We start from the raw sequence: 17,430 nt of genomic DNA, 5'->3' as shown, positions 1-17,430 counted from the left end.
CCGCAGTGTAGTTGGACTGACAGAATCTCCCACGAGTTTATCTTTAAGAGATCTGCAGTTTGAAAGCTGATGCTTAATAAAATCTATCAGTATCTGCACAATAGCACAAAGATGTTTACATTTTTAAAAATCGACACTGTCTGCGTCTATAAAAACACAAGCCTATGAAATCACACTTAACTGCTATTGTCTCTGGATTCAGAAGAGGCTACTTTTCATGCTTCACATAATGTTTATGCTTTCTGTCGTCTCAATTATATCTGTCTCCTTTGTTTCACTTTAGACCTTGAACATCTTCTCATGCTTAATACACAGCCCAGCCCTAATTACATCATCTTTCCCAAATTGTAAGCAATAAGAGAGAAAACAACTTCAAAGAAAAGCTCGTTGCTTTGAATTTGATTCAATTTATGCATATTCTCACACACATCCACACAGAATCACAATTTGCACAAAAGCTGGAAGGCCATCCTCAGAACTCATCCGTTTTTCACTTGGAGATGATTTTATTAGCCAAGCCCACTCGAGTTGACAGATAAGACACAAATGTCTTTCTGATTTCTTTCCTGACATATAAGCATTAAATTTTCATGACCTTGTGTTGAAATAAATCAGTCAAAGACCGAATTTACTGAACTTGTCAAAAACGGTGAAACGCCAAGGTTTCTGAAAAGCTCTAAATGTGCATATTAAATCCATTAATAGATTATGAGAATTAAATGATTACATGTGTGCTGAGGCTACAGCAGAAGCCTTGAGTTTGCTATATTTTGCCACACAAAAATAAACTTGTACTCTGACTTCAGCTTAACATAATGGACTCTGATTGCCTTTATAATCCGAACTCTCTCAACTGTACAAAATAACTACACAGGCATCTTTTCTTCCCATTTTCCCCCTCTCCTAACACTATGAAGAATGACCTCACCCTTTAGGTTTTAGGAAATAAAGTGTGAACTCTATACATTTTCGGTTGAATGTTAATGCTGATCAGCAGATAACAGAATTATAAATTTATTTAGAGTTTCCTTTGTCAAATGTATAAATGTGGAGACATTAAAAATGGCTCTGTCCAAGCCAGAGAAAAAGTCTGTCAGGACAGCCAAACTCACCCTGTGTGAATGACGCTGGCACCTTAGACAGAAACCTTTATTAACTCTAAATGAGCCATAACCAAATGACCTCACAGTGATTGGACTCACCATAGCTGGTGAGATTACTTTTAAATTGAGTTTGTGTGTTTTAGTTTTACTGGGATTATGCATGAGCCTCCTTTGGCTAAATATGATTGCATCTATAGACATAAAATCAGAGATATAGCGAGCTTGATATCTGAAGGTTCTGAACAGATGCCAAGTGTGTCATCCACCTCTAAAGCTTCTCTGGGAATAAATGCTGAACCTTGTGGGAAGCCTCTCCCCAAACGCTTGCACACGAGAATCACAACGTCACCATCTGCTAACACTTAGGAGCGTGTATCGTGAGTTCTGCGGTAAAGTCTTTTTACAACAGAATGGCACTGCAAAGAAATTTACATATGCACGGGGAAGATGATTGAATGCTTGATTTCACCTCAAGGTTTATAAAGGACTTAAATATTTATGCGTAATATTCAGATTCTAACCCTGGGAAAAATGGAGAACAATGAATGTGATATTTACAGAGAGACTCAAAGATGAGAACACAAATTGTAGCTTTTCTATTTGAGGGTTTGAGTTGTTTAACATGGAAAGATTGTGCGCTCTTTTGCAGGTTTGTATTCAGGCAGCAACCCTTCTCCCTACTTAACGCTTGGGTGCAGCTGGAGGGGGTTGACCTGAAACCCTGGTTGATAAATGACCTTGCTGTCACACCGATTCTCCTGGTGCTGCCGTGCACTTGGACTCCATCCGTCTGCGGGGTGTACGCCCACACCTCCTAGACTACAAATAACGTCCAGCAAGGTATAGTAGACGTTTTTGATGTCCACTCAAAGACATTAAATAGTGTGGAATGCTAATTTATTCTAAATCTGAAACATGATCAGGGAAATGTAGGCATTCCAATTTATCTCATAAAAAGAACCCAGTCTTCTCAACCATTTTTTTGTACCCTCACAAGCCCAAACCTGAAATATGTTCCTTTTAATATTTTCCATCATATTACAAGCTGGGTATCATTAGCACATTCAGTAATATTATTAAAATGCCCTTTATTATTTACACTAAAAGTGCTCAGCTGTTCCTTAAAAGCAACTAACTTTAATAATAATAATACATTCATACAAAACAATAATGAACATTTTTCGATTTAGATTTTTTCCTAACAGCCCTATAATTTATTCTATTTATACACTTATAATTGTGGAAATGTTGCTTTATATATATATATATATATATATATAATTTTATAGTTTTTTATTTTTATAGAACAACACAGTAATGTGCCATATATTTCATTCAAAAGTAATTTAAACCATTATATGTTTTAGTTTAATTGGATTAATTTAGATGAATCACTTTAAATAAATTGCATAATTTATGTAATTGTATACATTGTATAATTTGTTGAAATTATAGCCTATAAATTTTATCGATTTTAAGAATTTATATTAAATCACATTTATTACATTTAATATTCGTAAATAATTATATATACTTAGGCTATATTCAAATGCATGTACAAAAACATGAGTTACGTACACCACCAAACTACACATTGGACAAGGGTCTTGAATCTGGTTCTTTGTCTTCAAACCACTTCTCCAAGGTGGAGCATGGTGGCACTACAGTCTACAGGAACAAGTCTGGTCTTTTCCTCAGTCCTCTTTTTTTTCCTCTGCTCCCCCTTTTGTACCGCTCCCCACGTGTCGAATATATTAGCAAGCCAAATTAGGAGAGGCAGGGCCTGGTGTGGGTGTCTGATTTCACTCGCGGAGGTGCGGTGTATCCACAGAGCGTCCCGTCCATGCAGCATTGGATGCTGAGGTGACCGTTATCCGGAGGTGCGCGTTATTATTGAGACACCGAGGAGATCGTAAGATATTCTGCTCCTGTTTGGTGAATGGAATAGTGAATGCGGAGCCGCTCACACCTGAGGGCTAGGCTACTATTTACCGGTGGAAAGAAGGAGTATCTCCATTAGAATTCTATTTATTTCCCATGGATTTAATGCTGATGTATTAACCTTAAACAAAAACGACCTGGGAACGGGCTGGATACATCTGCATGCAAATTGGATTTGAGTGAAACAACGGATGCTCACAGACAATCGCGGAGCTCGTTCAGATGAATGTAAGAATCAATGTCGTTATCCTGTCGTTCTGTATGACTCAAGACAGTCTGCTTAACACAAATTCTGACATTTTTAGCGTTTGCTCAAGGGAAAACGCTGAAGTTCTGTATGATTTTAGAGATTTTAGCTGTGCGATGTGGGTTATTGATACGTTTACTCCAATTCACATTTCCAATTCATTTCATTTCACATTTCTGCAAAACCAAGCGTTTCTTTGTGTGGGCGAGCAGTTTCATTCATTCTCTAAGGTTTATACCCTGAAGAAGTGATTGACTAGCCCATGCTCGTCTGTGTATTTCATGTCAGCTGGTTAAAGCATACCTGTGTGGATGCGTAAAAATGACCAAACGCAACGTTATGGACCTACACGAAACAATTTAAGAATCTAAACCAATTAAGTAAAATTATCTAGACCTACTTAATGTTTAGTTTGGCTAAATAATGAGCTGTGAATTCATTCTGTTAGATGCTTTTAGACAGTGTAGCTGTTTTTTTTTTTTTTTTTTTTTTTTTTTACTGATATTTACTGATATTTTGTAAAATCCACGTTCAATAGACTATGTTTTCTTATTAAACCGTGGGTGAGTCCACTACCGTTCCCAACGTTTATCCCATCAGTATACGGACCTGGATCCCAGAGAGTCACATCTTCCAAAAGGAAGGAGGAGAGGGGTAGCTACTATTCCTCGCACGTAAAACTGAACCGTTTCTCAGTAAACGGACGAGCGGAGATCGGTTTCTCCTTGAGCGTGCGTTCTTTCCGAAATCAGACTACTATTTTTAACAAGAGACATATGTTTGAGTTTTTGTAGGATTACCATTTTTTGCTCGAGCTCTTTCATCGGTGACTGCGGCTATACCGGACGCTTATATAGTAGGCTATGTGTCTGCACGCAACGTCTAACTGCACGCGTCTCACTGCATCACGGCATGCCTATTATTTAGGTACCTTTTTCAAACTATAAAGGCTGTAATTAAGTATCATGAGCGTGCAGTTAAAAGAGAAGAGAGCAGTTTGCTCACTCATGTGTGAAAGGCATCTAACGCTGGAAGTGAAAGAAGTGGCATTAAGGGATTGTGCGCACTTCACAAGCACAGGGAAGTGAATGCTGCAGATGTGTAGGCTATTTTATGACAGTATTACACATCTGTATGTGAATGCATGGACCCTGGCTTGTAGTTATTATAGTTTGTATTTCCTTTACTATCAAGAACTCTGCAATGTATTAGGGACACCCCTGTTCTTTGGTGATTGATTCAAGACTGCACTTTTTTTTTATGTCTAATTAAAAACGCAGCAAGGTCATTTTTCTTTGTCTATACAGTTAGTCCCGGTCTTCCTAATTTGATTGGTCTTTTCGATGTTTGATCTTTTCAGTGATGCAAACATTGTCTGTTTGTGTGCTTTCCAGACAGACTGTATTATGTAGTAAGCTCTCTGAATTAGTGTTGGAGATTTTTCAGTGACTCTATTTGGAGGTTATATTGTTAGGCATGTAGGTGGCAGCAAACGGTTTTTATGAGACTCTGAATCATTCACTGAACAGATTTGTTAAAAACACTGATTCATTCAGCAACCAAAAAGTGCTGTGTTGCTTTGAGATGCAAATCAGTAAATTTTGCTTTGGTGAAGCAGAAATAAACAAAATAACTGGAAATACCAAAATTGAGGTTACTCTGTATAAACTGAAATATTATTGCTTAAAAATGTTCTGTTCTATCAAATGAAAGTTCGAAACCATACGGTTTTGTTGTGCTGTTCGTCCTTCTGTGTGTAGAATTTAACGGACACATGGCCTCTGTCAAAGTGTTCTTCATTGCAGTCTATTATGGCAGCAAAGATTGATGACCATAGGACATTATCAAAGACTATAGACTATAGAAATACAAAGATGGTTCACTCCTATACTTCTGAATGGGAGATACTACAACACGCAATATGGCGGAATAGTCCCGCCTTTTAAATGAAAAAGCCAGTTGGCAAAGTCATTGCATCACTGCAGCAGCCAGAAGATCCGGTTCCCATAGAAACCTGAGGCTAGACCAGCCATGCAGAAAAATTGCCTGAAAATTTTGATTTTATATGCTATTTGAGCATAAGAAACAACATTCATGGGGCAGTTCATTTCAGATTTTGTTGCTGATTTGAAATATGTAATCAAATTTAATGCTAAGAGTAACTTATTTAAAAATAAGAGTTTAGCAAGCCATTTTTGAGATTTCAGGATGTCGGATGTCTCCATTCATTTTGATAGGACTTTGTCTAGTTTGAGTTGCTCAGAGGAATTGCAAATATGGCTACCGAGTGAACAGACTTTCCTTGAAAGGGACTTTGACAATATGTTCTAAAGCATCATTGTTGGTCCCACTCAAACGGCATGCTTTTAGGAGCGCTATTTGCATTGGAAGTAGCATCTGTTCATTGGACACTGGCCTGTCAATCATTGTATGTTTTGCACATTATGGTGATTGAACAATCTTTCGAATGGGTGGAGGTTTAGAACAATCTGTTATCCATATTACTGACAGGCGCTTCTAATTAAAAACATTGCTTTACAGGGAACATTTGTTCGATTGTCAGTGGACTCGTAATGTATTTCATTTGACATTTATAAGTGCGTTTCTTGCACAACGCTATATGTAAATATTGTAAAAGTACAGTTATGAGCTTTGTAAATTATATTCACATTTGTTCAGTAGCTGTTTTAGGGGCAACACTGCAGACAGACACATATTTTAGTGATATCTGATATCTGATTCCCCTCTCTCGAAAGTTATTGTCTAACATTGACTGAAAAAACAACAACGTATCTCTACATGTATTCAAGAACTGATCTAGTCTGTTGCACTAATATCCTATCAGTACCAAATGAAGTACAGAAGTGATCTTGGCTGCTCTGGAACCTCTTTTTGTCCTGCGTCAGATCTTAGCTGATGTCAGAAGCGCAGGGCACATGTGCGGCCTCAGCATGAGACTCACGTTATAAGGCAGTAAAAGAAAGACTTACCCAGTGAGGGGGAGTCTGTTCATACTGTTCCCCATCAACACTTGGAAAGTGATCAGAGGCAACACATGGGGGGAGAGGAGCTGTTTGATTTAATTAGAATAAGCCAAGAGAATAGGGTGTGTGTTTCAGTTGGAGGGGGGTTTGAAACCTTCTCCCACACATTGCTTGAGGATCATTACCGAAGCTTATGAACTTTGTATTTCATTGAATGATTGCTATTTGATATGAATGTGTATTTGCCACACTGAAACTCTAAGATTAGAGGTAAGTTCTGATGTCTTTGTTGGTCCAGGGGAAACCACAATTAATCTGTTTCCTGCAAACATTGCAGTCGGGAAGGAGAGAAATAGCCATTTTGTTGAGTGATTTGCCTGTCTAGATCTGAGATCTCAAGGGTGTATATCCATTTCTCTTTCCTTATGCTCTTAACTGAAGCCTTATAATCATCTCAGAATTGTTCTTTGGAGGAAACAGATTGCGTGCAATTTCGTGCACTTGCCATATCTTACCAGAAAAAGCATTTATTTTCTGAAGTTATGGTTGGATGTGCCACAGGCCAATTCTTACTCCTCCCTGCTTTGAATGGATGACAGATATTCAATCTAGGCTTGTTGGAAATACGTGCCTCTACTTATAATTGTGCAAATCTAAAAATGTTCCTTTAAAAAACAATTCACTGTAGTATTCAACTGAAACGAACAATAAAGACAGTACAATGGCAACAACTATTTTTTTTTACTTTTTACACAAATTTTGATTGGGAAGATAATGAATAAATAAAGACTATTTTTGCACAGTTCCTTGCACAATATTTAAAATACTTTTACTTTTAAAAATTTGTTAAGACTGCATTTTGAAATAATTTTCATTCAGAAATAATTGCAAGTAAATAACTATAAAGAAATGGGAAGTTACACATTGAATTAAACATAAAATTTCATAAGACGTTATTTCATAAAAAGGTTAAAAATTAAGTTTTCTTGTAAAATGTATTCCAGTGATCTTTTTTTTGCTATATATTTTTACAGTGTATTTCAGCACATGGTTTGTAAACTTATACATTTTGATGTTTGAATCACATAAGCAGCTCCATTTGTTTGGCTTTTCTGATCTAGTAAACTTGCTTGGTAGCTCACCTAGTAAAGCACTGAGATGTGTAAGACTCAGCAAAAGTTCAAAGACTAAATTGCATTTTCTTTCAGTCAGATTTAGGGTAGGATTCATTGAAGGGTGGTACATTATTTTCAAATACGTTAAAGCGTTAACCTTTTACCATCATTCACTGGACATTTCATTTCTTAAACTGCCACAATATGCTGAAAATGACCAACTTAAAAACGAATGTAGCCAGATTCACAGATTCATCTGTTTTGGCTAAACTGAACAATACTCCTGAAGCATTGTGAAATGTGCAGCTTAAGTAGTGTGATATCATTTTGCATAAATGTCGTCACAGGCATGTTATTCCAATGGGCCTGGATTGCAGATGTTATAAAAACAAGATTAACATTTCAAACTTCTTTAACACTCCAAGATAGGTAACAAAAAGCTCTGAGTACACGTTTTGTCTGCAAAATGTTCTGTTTTTAATTAGCTTACCTAAACGTCTCTATTGTTAGATTTTGGAAACGGCTCCCTGGCAACTTTGGTTACAGCCAAACCATTATATCTAAGTGCTCCAGATTGCGGCTTTTCTCCTGGGAAAGGCTTGTTTTTTTCCATCTATGAAGCTTGGTCTTGCTAAGTCATTTGACCAGGTGGTGATACCACATACCCCTTCAATGTACAGTATGTTTATTGAAATGCTACATATCATCTTTTTGTTTTGGTTTTTGTCTATGTGTGTGTGTTTTATATGAAACACTAATTAAACTCAGCTTAATACACCAAACCAAACTAGTGAGATGTGTACAGATCACTCAAAAGATTCTGAGTGCTTCACTCTACTTTCACCTGAACTGCTCATTCACTCAGTAATACTATCAGTGAATCATTGAGCGCTACATTGAGAATGCTCCGAATGGAGTGTTCAGTGCTCGGTCTGTTACTAAAAGCTCTCGACAGCGTATTTATTAGCAAATTTCAGTGTGGTGGCACTTTGGCTTTGTGGCGTATTTGACCTCTCATGGCCAGTAATGGTAGCCATTCTCAAGCATCAGTACTGTCAAATGGACTGGAAACATGCGGGCTTGTAGATAAGGTCAGAGTTTGGACAAGTTAGTGTAAAATTCTACTGAGGCACAGTTCCTTTTCCTTAATAGAAAGGTACCACAGCCGATGGTGGCTTACTTTTGGGCATAGGCCTCTTTGTAATTCTAATTTGGACAAGCATTTAAGCATTAACCAGCCCATTAACATCTTAGATAGCTTGTATTGGTCACAAAATTTATGGTCTGGCTGGGGTGCCTGGGGTCTGACAAAAATAAAAAACAAAATTACATTACATAAAATAATCCACCCAAATACAAAATATTTATTCTTTAGAATCTCAGAATGTTTTATATCAAGCGGTCGTAATACCCAGTTTAGTGTGTGTATGGTAGCACAGTGTGCTGTAACTTGGGAGACATGGGAACCTGAGATGTGGCATCTCAGTGTTCAACATTTGTTAAACAGTGCGTCACTGCTTATTAATAATTCAGAGATCTTGTCTCTCTCACCCACTCTCTTTTCCTGTTACATCTCATTCCTCGAGAAAGAGCACGTTGCATACCCAACCCTGATCATAACAAGGAAGACCGCAGGTTGTTTCATTTATTCACTGCAGCTTTTTCTTTTTTTAGAGCACCAAACAGTGTGCTTGGAAGGTAGTGGCAAAATAATTGTATTTTTATCTGTTAATGTAATTTTGTATAGGCCACATAATAAAATATTTATGTAGTTGATATATATGATTAATAATTTATTTTTTATATATTTTCTTTGAACTCTGAAAACAGAAAAAATCCTATATAGCCTTCACCAACTTATGAGGAAACCTGTGTGTCTGGGGTGTCTACCATGAGAAATGTCTCACCTGAACTTGTGGGGTCACTGCTTTAGCCCAAACCTTGTTATTTCTGGATTTTCCCCTGATTGGGGAAGGAAATTTGGAAACATTTCTACTCTTTCAATTTTTTTTGCCACAGTGACAAACTCCATATTTCCAGTTACTTTCTTAGGAAACCTCATATCCTATTAAACCTGTGCCACAGAGAGACCATAAAAACCAAACTAGCATGTGCCTGTGTGGAGAGAAATGTCCGGAAAGCTACATTACAACATTTCTTAGGATTACATCATTGTTGTCCAAACTGGAGGACAAACTCTTCATTCACTTACCTGATGATGGAGGTTGTTTTTACTCGTGAGACCTTTCCTCATCCCATGTTAGCTGGGGGTTTTATCTTTTTCCTATTTAGTGAACTGGGACTGGTAAACCTCCTGTGAACCAGTGGCAAATTCTCTAGAAGATATTTAGAGTTGGCATCAGCATCAACCTTGAACTCATTCTTGATGTCTTAAGCTGTTTTATTTAAGTGCACTGAGGGTCTTTACACACTGAAGAAATTAGTAGTAATTGCCCTCAGAAGTGTAATCTCGGTCTTCATTCAAACACGATACAGATGACAGCTAAAGAGCGTGTGTTGGCTACCATGAGCTTAAAGAGTGAGTCACTGGTAAAGCACGCTGATAAGGGTTTTTATAGGACCTCGTAGCTTTAGGGTTGTACTAATGTACTATATGAATGGCTATCTTTGTAAAAAATTGAGCTTTACAAGTCTAGTGTAGTTTAATACCTTGACAGGGCATACAGATAGTCTCAGTAAGTGGTTCAGGATTTTACATTGGACGTTTTAATATTTGACGCTTTTAAGGATTTGGTATGTATAAAACTCTGTCTAAATCTGTTTTTAATTTACAAAAGGTAGAATATCTAAGAAGTTCCCCCAAAAAATCAGTGAAATTTGGACTTTGTGGCAGTATTATAAAGCATTAACATTTGTACAATGCCAACACAAATACTTTATCCATTCTTTTCTCTAATGGATGCTCAGTGAATTAGTTTTAGATACAGACGAATGATCCAACTGAAATGATCCTTCTTTGCTCATCTGTCACCTGGTTTTTCAGACTTAGCATAGCTCAACTGTCATAAAAACCAACTAAGCCAGTCTCATATCAGTCAGGATCTTCTACTAAGACCCGCCTGCCACCTTCACCGTTAAACCAACCAACTCCAGCCTCTTGACGACAGCTGGATGGCTAAAAGCAGAAAGCCCAAGGAGGTCTGGCACTGTGGTTGTCTAAATACTGAAAACTGAGCGGGAGTGAATTCCTTACCCATTTAGTCTGCGGAAACTGTGGCAACTGCTCATCCGTATTCAGTAATTTCAAACCCATCATAAGCATGGGTTTTGGTGAAAGATTTTCTCATTTGTCCATCAAATAGCGCCAAGTTTCTTAAACTGATATATCCTACTCTGTGATGGTTTCTGCCTCATATTCATAGGTAATCATGAATGCACTCTCATGCCATTTTAATGTTTCTAAAAATCATAATAATAAGACTATCAGCAGTTTGAATGTTATGAAGAAGATTCTCAAATTCTTCTGTGGTCTGACATGATGCTGAGTTTGCCTTTGTGCCTATGTAGAAATGCTGTGTGGTGAATAAGACTGCTGGCCCCCCACAGGTTTTCCTCAGACGCCTCTGTCAATCACTCAGTCTGGCCCCTGTTTATTCTGTGCGATCCTGATGGAGAAACCGTCAGCTCCTCCAGCCCCCTCGACAACCTCTATATGCTATGTATTTTAATAAGCCGTTAAATATAGGAACGAGACACATTGTGTGGCAATGCATTGTGGGCCTCAATGACCTCAGAATCTGTTTAAATTGGCTCAAAGTGGCCCCCAAGTGCCTCACAATCTCTGCTGCTTTCATTAGACCCAACATTGGGCCGACCACACTTCACAAAAACACCTATAGGAGGTCTCCTGATCCTAGAACTGCAGGTTTGGGGTTTCAACCCCAGATAGAACTGATTTTTTATTTAATTTTTTGGATCCTTAATGATCACTAACCTATTATAAATCAGTTTCAACACAACCTGTGTGACTCCAATGAGATTTATATTACAGATCACTCAAGCAGTACTGATGATCATTGTGGTCTTTGTCCTGGATGTCCTTGGACATGTGATTTGTGTGTTAGTGTGACCTTTTACACATGACATGCTATGAATGTATCACATGTTAATGAAAGTCTAAGTTGATTAGGACAGACAGCATGGAGCCCTGCCGGTCAACTGTGTTTGTGGGGTTAATCATTTGTAAATGCCAACCATTAGAGGCACCAAACCACTCAGAATTGTCCACACACACACACACACACACACACACACACACACACACACACACACACATTGGTTTAGGCTGTAGATGTATGTCTGTGTAGTGTTATCATTTGCAATAAAAGTTTTATTTTAAAAATGTTTTGGTCTTCTACCTCTTTCACAAAGCTGTTGACTCATTGTGGCCACTAGAGGGAGCCTGGTTGAACAGCTTTGCAATGAATGAAAACAATCATGTGGTTTCATCTGGAGGGCTTCTTCCTTGTTAAAAAATTACACTGAAGTCCAGATTCAATATTTATATTCTTCCTTCAGTGAGTTCTGTGCATCTCACTGGAGAACTCTTAAACCGAACTGACAAGGACAAATTGCATTTGTAAATCACTTATGTATAGAGACCACAATGGCCCACAGTGATGATCTGCCATCATTATGCATTGAGGTTTGGATAATACAGACTTTACCAACAGCAACTCTAGTCAGTGCAAGTGCAAAGACTCCTGAGGTTTGTTGCGTTTCCAGCCAAAGTAGTATAATTTCCTAATTGTGCTAGTGCACTTCTTCAGTGGCGTATAAAATATCATCCCAAGTCTGACCATCTGTAGCAGATTGCTTCACAGAGGATTCAGCCTTCACACATATGACAAGAGGAGAGATGCTTTCCAAACACATGCTCCAGACTCCTGTCTGGCCTTTTTGTCTGAGCATTATCATTCTCTCTGCTCGGAATTAGTGGCTAGGTTTTACTCTTTAATATGGTTTTAATAAAGATCAACTGCTTTAATGTTTTTTTTGGGGTGGTTTTGGTTTGAACTGACTGTAATATTATGTGAACATCCAAACTCAACGTTTGTGTTGGGATTGTAGTGTCAAGGAAGAAGGCCTTATCCTGCCACCTGGGCCCCACTCTTACAAATATGAATGATTCTGTGCTACATGCCATTACTGTTGGTACCAAAGTCTCGTTAAGCCATATTTGTAATGTACGTAGCTATGTACAGTTATTCGAGGACAGCTTTTTATAATGATATTATAGGTACCCACTCGATCTGAATATGACTGGAAATAAAATATATTTTCCATTAGGAAGCAAATGACGATTAATTGCTCTTTTACGCAAAAACAATTTGCAAGAGATGTCTATATTACTATATAATAGTCTTTTGATGTTTTATTCACTACATTACTGAAGCTGACTATCTGAATGTATCAAAGATAAGGCACGTTAGAATAATGGGAAAGAAATGCATGTGGAGTGTGTTTTGAAAAAGCGTAGTGTATGAATAAGAGCCTGTACAACATGTGAAAGCCGCTTACTTTTTACTGTCCTGACTGGGGGAAGCCTCTCCTTTCTGAAGCAAACGCACCTCTTTCTCATGCATTCCATCTTTCTGTGAGAGGCAGTGAGGGAACCGTAGATCTGCATTGGAATATATGTCATAATATTGTGCACTACTGTGTTAATGCCATTTTGACTGTCTGCTCTTCTCCTGTTTTGCAGGTGTAAAGAAACCTTGGCAAGATGACTCTGTTTAATGGCTTTGGGAAAAACACATGTGGACAGTTCCAGATGTGGGTATTCTGGAGGCTAAGGATGCTATTTGTGCTTTGCTTTTTAGTGGAACTGTTAACTGTAATTGTTGGAGGTGAGGGCACACCAGGTATTTTGGAGCTCCAGTTAGATGAGGAACAACCAGCGGGGACAATAGTGGGCGACATTAGTGCTGGTTTGCTACCTGGAGATACAGCTTCTCTATACTTCATCTCTGATCACGAAGGCACCAGCATCAGCAGTGATCTCCACATTGATGAAACCACAGGCATCATCAAGACTGCAAGGCGACTGGACCGAGAGGAAAGGGACCATTACAGTTTTATAGCAGTAACTATGACAGGTTTCACAGTCAAGGTCTCAATCACTGTAAATGATATCAACGACCATGCCCCGGCATTCCCCAAGAAGAAAGCCACTTTGAAGATCCCAGAGCAAACGGCGGTGGGAACTAAGTTTTCTCTTGAGCCAGCCACTGATGCGGATAAGGATCAGCTTACTGTACAAGGATATCAGATCAAAGAAGGCAATGTAGGACAAGTGTTCCGTCTCGAGACCAAAAGAGCAGCAAATAAAGTCCTTTACCTTGACTTGGTGGTCAATGGAGTCTTGGACCGAGAGAAGAGGTCCTCCTACTCCCTGGTTTTGGAGGCCTTTGATGGTGGATCTCCAAGGAAAACTGGTCAGATGACTCTTGATATTTTGGTGCAGGATATCAATGACCATGCTCCGACTTTCAACCAGAGTCGCTACAATGCCATAATCTCTGAGAGCCTTCCTCAGGGAAGCAACATCCTGCAAGTTTTTGCAACAGATGCTGATGAAGGAGACAACGGTCTTGTGTTGTATGAGATAAACCGGCGACAGAGTGACCCAGACAACTACTTCGTCATCGACCCTCGCTCTGGAATCATTACGCTCAATAAGCTTCTAGACTATGAGGTGAGGAAGGTTCATGAGTTGGTCGTCCAAGCCAGAGATAATGCGAGCCATCCAGAGATCACCAATGCCTTTGTTACAATTCATGTGCGAGATTACAATGATAACCAGCCAACCATGACCATAATCTTTCTCAGTGAAGATGGCTCGCCCCAGATCTCAGAAGGTGCTCAGCCGGGCCAATACGTTGCAAGAATCTCTGTCTCGGATCCTGATTATGGCGAGTACTCCAATGTCAACGTGTCTCTTGAAGGAGGTGATGGGAAATTTGCCCTGACCACCAAAGACAGTATCATCTATCTCATCTATGTAGACCAGACTCTGGATCGGGAAGAGAGGGATTCTTATGAGCTTTGTGTCATGGCTACTGATTCTGGAACCCCACCGCTTCGTGCAGAGTCCTCGTTCACGATTCATGTCACCGATGTCAATGACAATCCGCCTCTCTTTGACCAACAGGCTTACAAGCAGACCATACCAGAAGTGGTCTACCCAGGTAGCTTTGTGCTGCAAGTGACTGCCAGGGACAAAGACCAAGGTCCCAATGGTGATGTCCGCTACAGCATCCTACCAGACAAGAAGACTCACGCCAGTTGGTTCACCATTGACCCCATCACAGGTATCATAACCACTGCAACCAAGCTGGATTATGAGATGGACCCAAAGCCAACTATCAAAGTAGTGGCCACTGATGGAGGACGACCGCCGTTATCCTCCACTGCTCTGGTAGAAATAGGCCTCCAGGATAGTAACGATAATGAGCCAGTGTTTGAAAGCAGCTTCTACAATGTTTCAATCAAGGAGAACACCTCAGCAGGGACCTGCTTCCTTGAGGTAGGAATGATTATGTTTTCCTTTTGTTTGTGTTTCTGTGATTATTTCTCTGATAATTCACGACCATGATTTTTTTTCAGGTTTTGCAGTGCTAAATGTAACTGAAACTTTTACTAGGGCTGGGTATCCATTTCAATTTACTTATTTTGATTATTGTCAATTATGATTTACCAGTGCTACCTTTGGCTATGACAGAAATAACTATTTTACATACCATTCGATATGTCTTGAAATATAATTTTAAAAGCATTGCATGTATTTGTTTTGGTTCTTTTATCTTGCTTGAAAAATTCATGGTTGTGGAGCATTGAAAATTTGTAATTTCACTCACCAAGACAATTTGTAATTATGACACACAATTAGCAGATGTTATCCTCTCACGGAGACTTGCAGAAAGAGTTGCTTAGCAGATGGTAAAATTGTGCTTGGTTGTTCTTTTGAAATGTTGGTTTAAGTCTGATACCATGATAATTGTTGCCACCATGTGGCAACTGGGCCAACTGTGTTCTCAAGCTGTTGTTACCCCTGTGGAAAAGAAATTAAAATTAGGGCATGTATTCTTTTTTCCTCCGTTTTTTTTTTTTTTTTTGTGCCAATAATAAGTAATTCCAGACTTCAAAGGACCTCCGTAATGTCCATTTTCAACAGAAGCATCTGTTAAAAAATACCCTCCAGAACAAACTCTGTTAGATAAATACTGGAATTCCACATTGTTGCTGGTTCATTTAACGTATATTTGGAAAGAGTTGCTGGTCAGCGTTTAATGGAATTTGTATGTGGGTTCACAGTATGGAGAAGAAGTAGGAGAGAGAGCGAAAAAGACAGACAGAGAAACAATAAGAGAAATAAGCTTTGCCACACACATAGAGGGATGTATAAAGACAGAAAATAGAAAGGAAGCTGGAAGTGAACAATAGAGACTACACAGTGAATCTTGGAAACAAAAGGACATTAGAAAGACTTCTATGAAACCAGAAGATATGAAAGTTTAGCAGAGAGCCATTTAATTAGGGAAAACAGCAGCACAGTTGGTTTTTCAGTACCCTTATACTGAAAACCATAAAATAACCATATTACTGGTTTTTCTCAGTAATATTTCCTTATGGTCTCATTGGACTAGGCTATGATAGTTTTTTTGGTATTTTGGCATGTGTACCATCAATGGTCACTGATTCTGATCCACTAAGTTACAGGACATGGCTTCTCTAGTATTTTCTGCCCTAGGCATTATAGGCTTTAAGTTAATTACTGAAACATTATTTGTCCAATAAACATTTTCATACAACTGGAAACTTTGGAGTGGGCAGTAATTTATTATAAAACTTATGAGTGAATTCACTAAAGAGAAGCACCATTTCAGAACATATTTCAGCACAAGAAACATACATCTTTTTCGTGCACCACCTGCCATCTAGTTTACCCAGATCCTAAATGGATTAACATTATACTATAACATTATTTCAGTGCAAACATGTCTCCTTTTTATGTATATTAGGATTATTTGTGCCTTTTCCTAGCACATTTTGCCTGGCAAAATTACAGTCGCACTATTACAGATGTTTGGGTAAATTTTTTGTTGACCATGGCTGTAGAAAATCATCACACAATAATGATTATATCCAAGATGGGGAATTCTTGGCTTGCCTTTCGTGTCTAAAGTTTGCATAATCCTTCCTGAGATATTATAGCAAAACACAGCGTATAGAAATAAATGCATAATCTCTTAGTGAATGTTAATTAAAACACTAATTTTGTTAGTGTTTAATAAACAGGCATTTGTCTATTGGAAAGACTTTGATAAGTAGTCGTGAACGAGAGATTGTATATGATGAATGTATATTTTTAGTAGTTAAAATTTCAACCACTATCCCCCCAACACAAACAAAAAAAAGCCTGTTTAACTAAGCTTATCTATAGAATAGAATGGCGTATTATTTACACACTGCTGAAAGAGAAAACTGCCTTTTATTTATATTACGGTTTCCTTTCTTCTCCCGCGAGTAATTTCTCATGGAAGCAGTCTGCTCTACTTTTCTGTTCATTGTTCTGGCCATCCGACAGATTTTGTGATTAGGGCGTGCAAACCAATCCCTGTTCGGGACAGTCCCTATTATAGCGTGTTGGGATAAGACTGACCCTTCTGTATGTATTGGACTGAGGTCTCTCCACCCAATGTGCTCATATATCAACCTTTGGGCTATTCCATTAGAACCATTACACTTGTACTTTTACACTTATCTCAGAACAGATTTTTGTTTTCATCGAAGTGTAAGAAATTCCAAGCCAGTGTACGTTGTCCATCCATTACTAAAACCAAGGTCAGTTCCCTTATGTTCACATCTGATAATAAGTCTCTTACTTTTTGGTCTGATGCCTCTAAAGTGTCTTTTATAGGTGGTCTGGAACACATAAGTTTAACTCAGAACAAATGAGAGAGAAATGGACTTACACCCACTCAGGACAAAATATAGACAAACAAATCACCCAATGT

At 38.5% G+C, this 17,430-nt stretch overlaps 1 protein-coding gene across 1 annotated transcript in view; it reads left to right on the top strand.

The window, feature by feature from the left end:
- The first annotated feature begins 2,915 nt into the window (after positions 1–2,915).
- The window catches only part of dchs1b (dachsous cadherin-related 1b), an 85,636-nt gene continuing 71,121 nt past the window's right edge, over positions 2,916–17,430 (top strand). The window contains exons 1-2 of the mRNA XM_052567375.1: positions 2,916–3,272; positions 13,116–14,939. Of these exons, the coding sequence (XP_052423335.1) occupies positions 13,137–14,939 (1,803 nt within the window). The 5' untranslated portion in view covers positions 2,916–3,272; positions 13,116–13,136. The remainder of the gene's footprint in view (positions 3,273–13,115; positions 14,940–17,430) is intronic.

This window comes from Carassius gibelio, chromosome B10 (genome assembly GCF_023724105.1).
Source record: "Carassius gibelio isolate Cgi1373 ecotype wild population from Czech Republic chromosome B10, carGib1.2-hapl.c, whole genome shotgun sequence".
In the NCBI taxonomy this organism is placed as follows: Eukaryota; Metazoa; Chordata; class Actinopteri; order Cypriniformes; family Cyprinidae; genus Carassius; species Carassius gibelio.
This window is presented reverse-complemented; position numbering and strand designations above follow the sequence as displayed.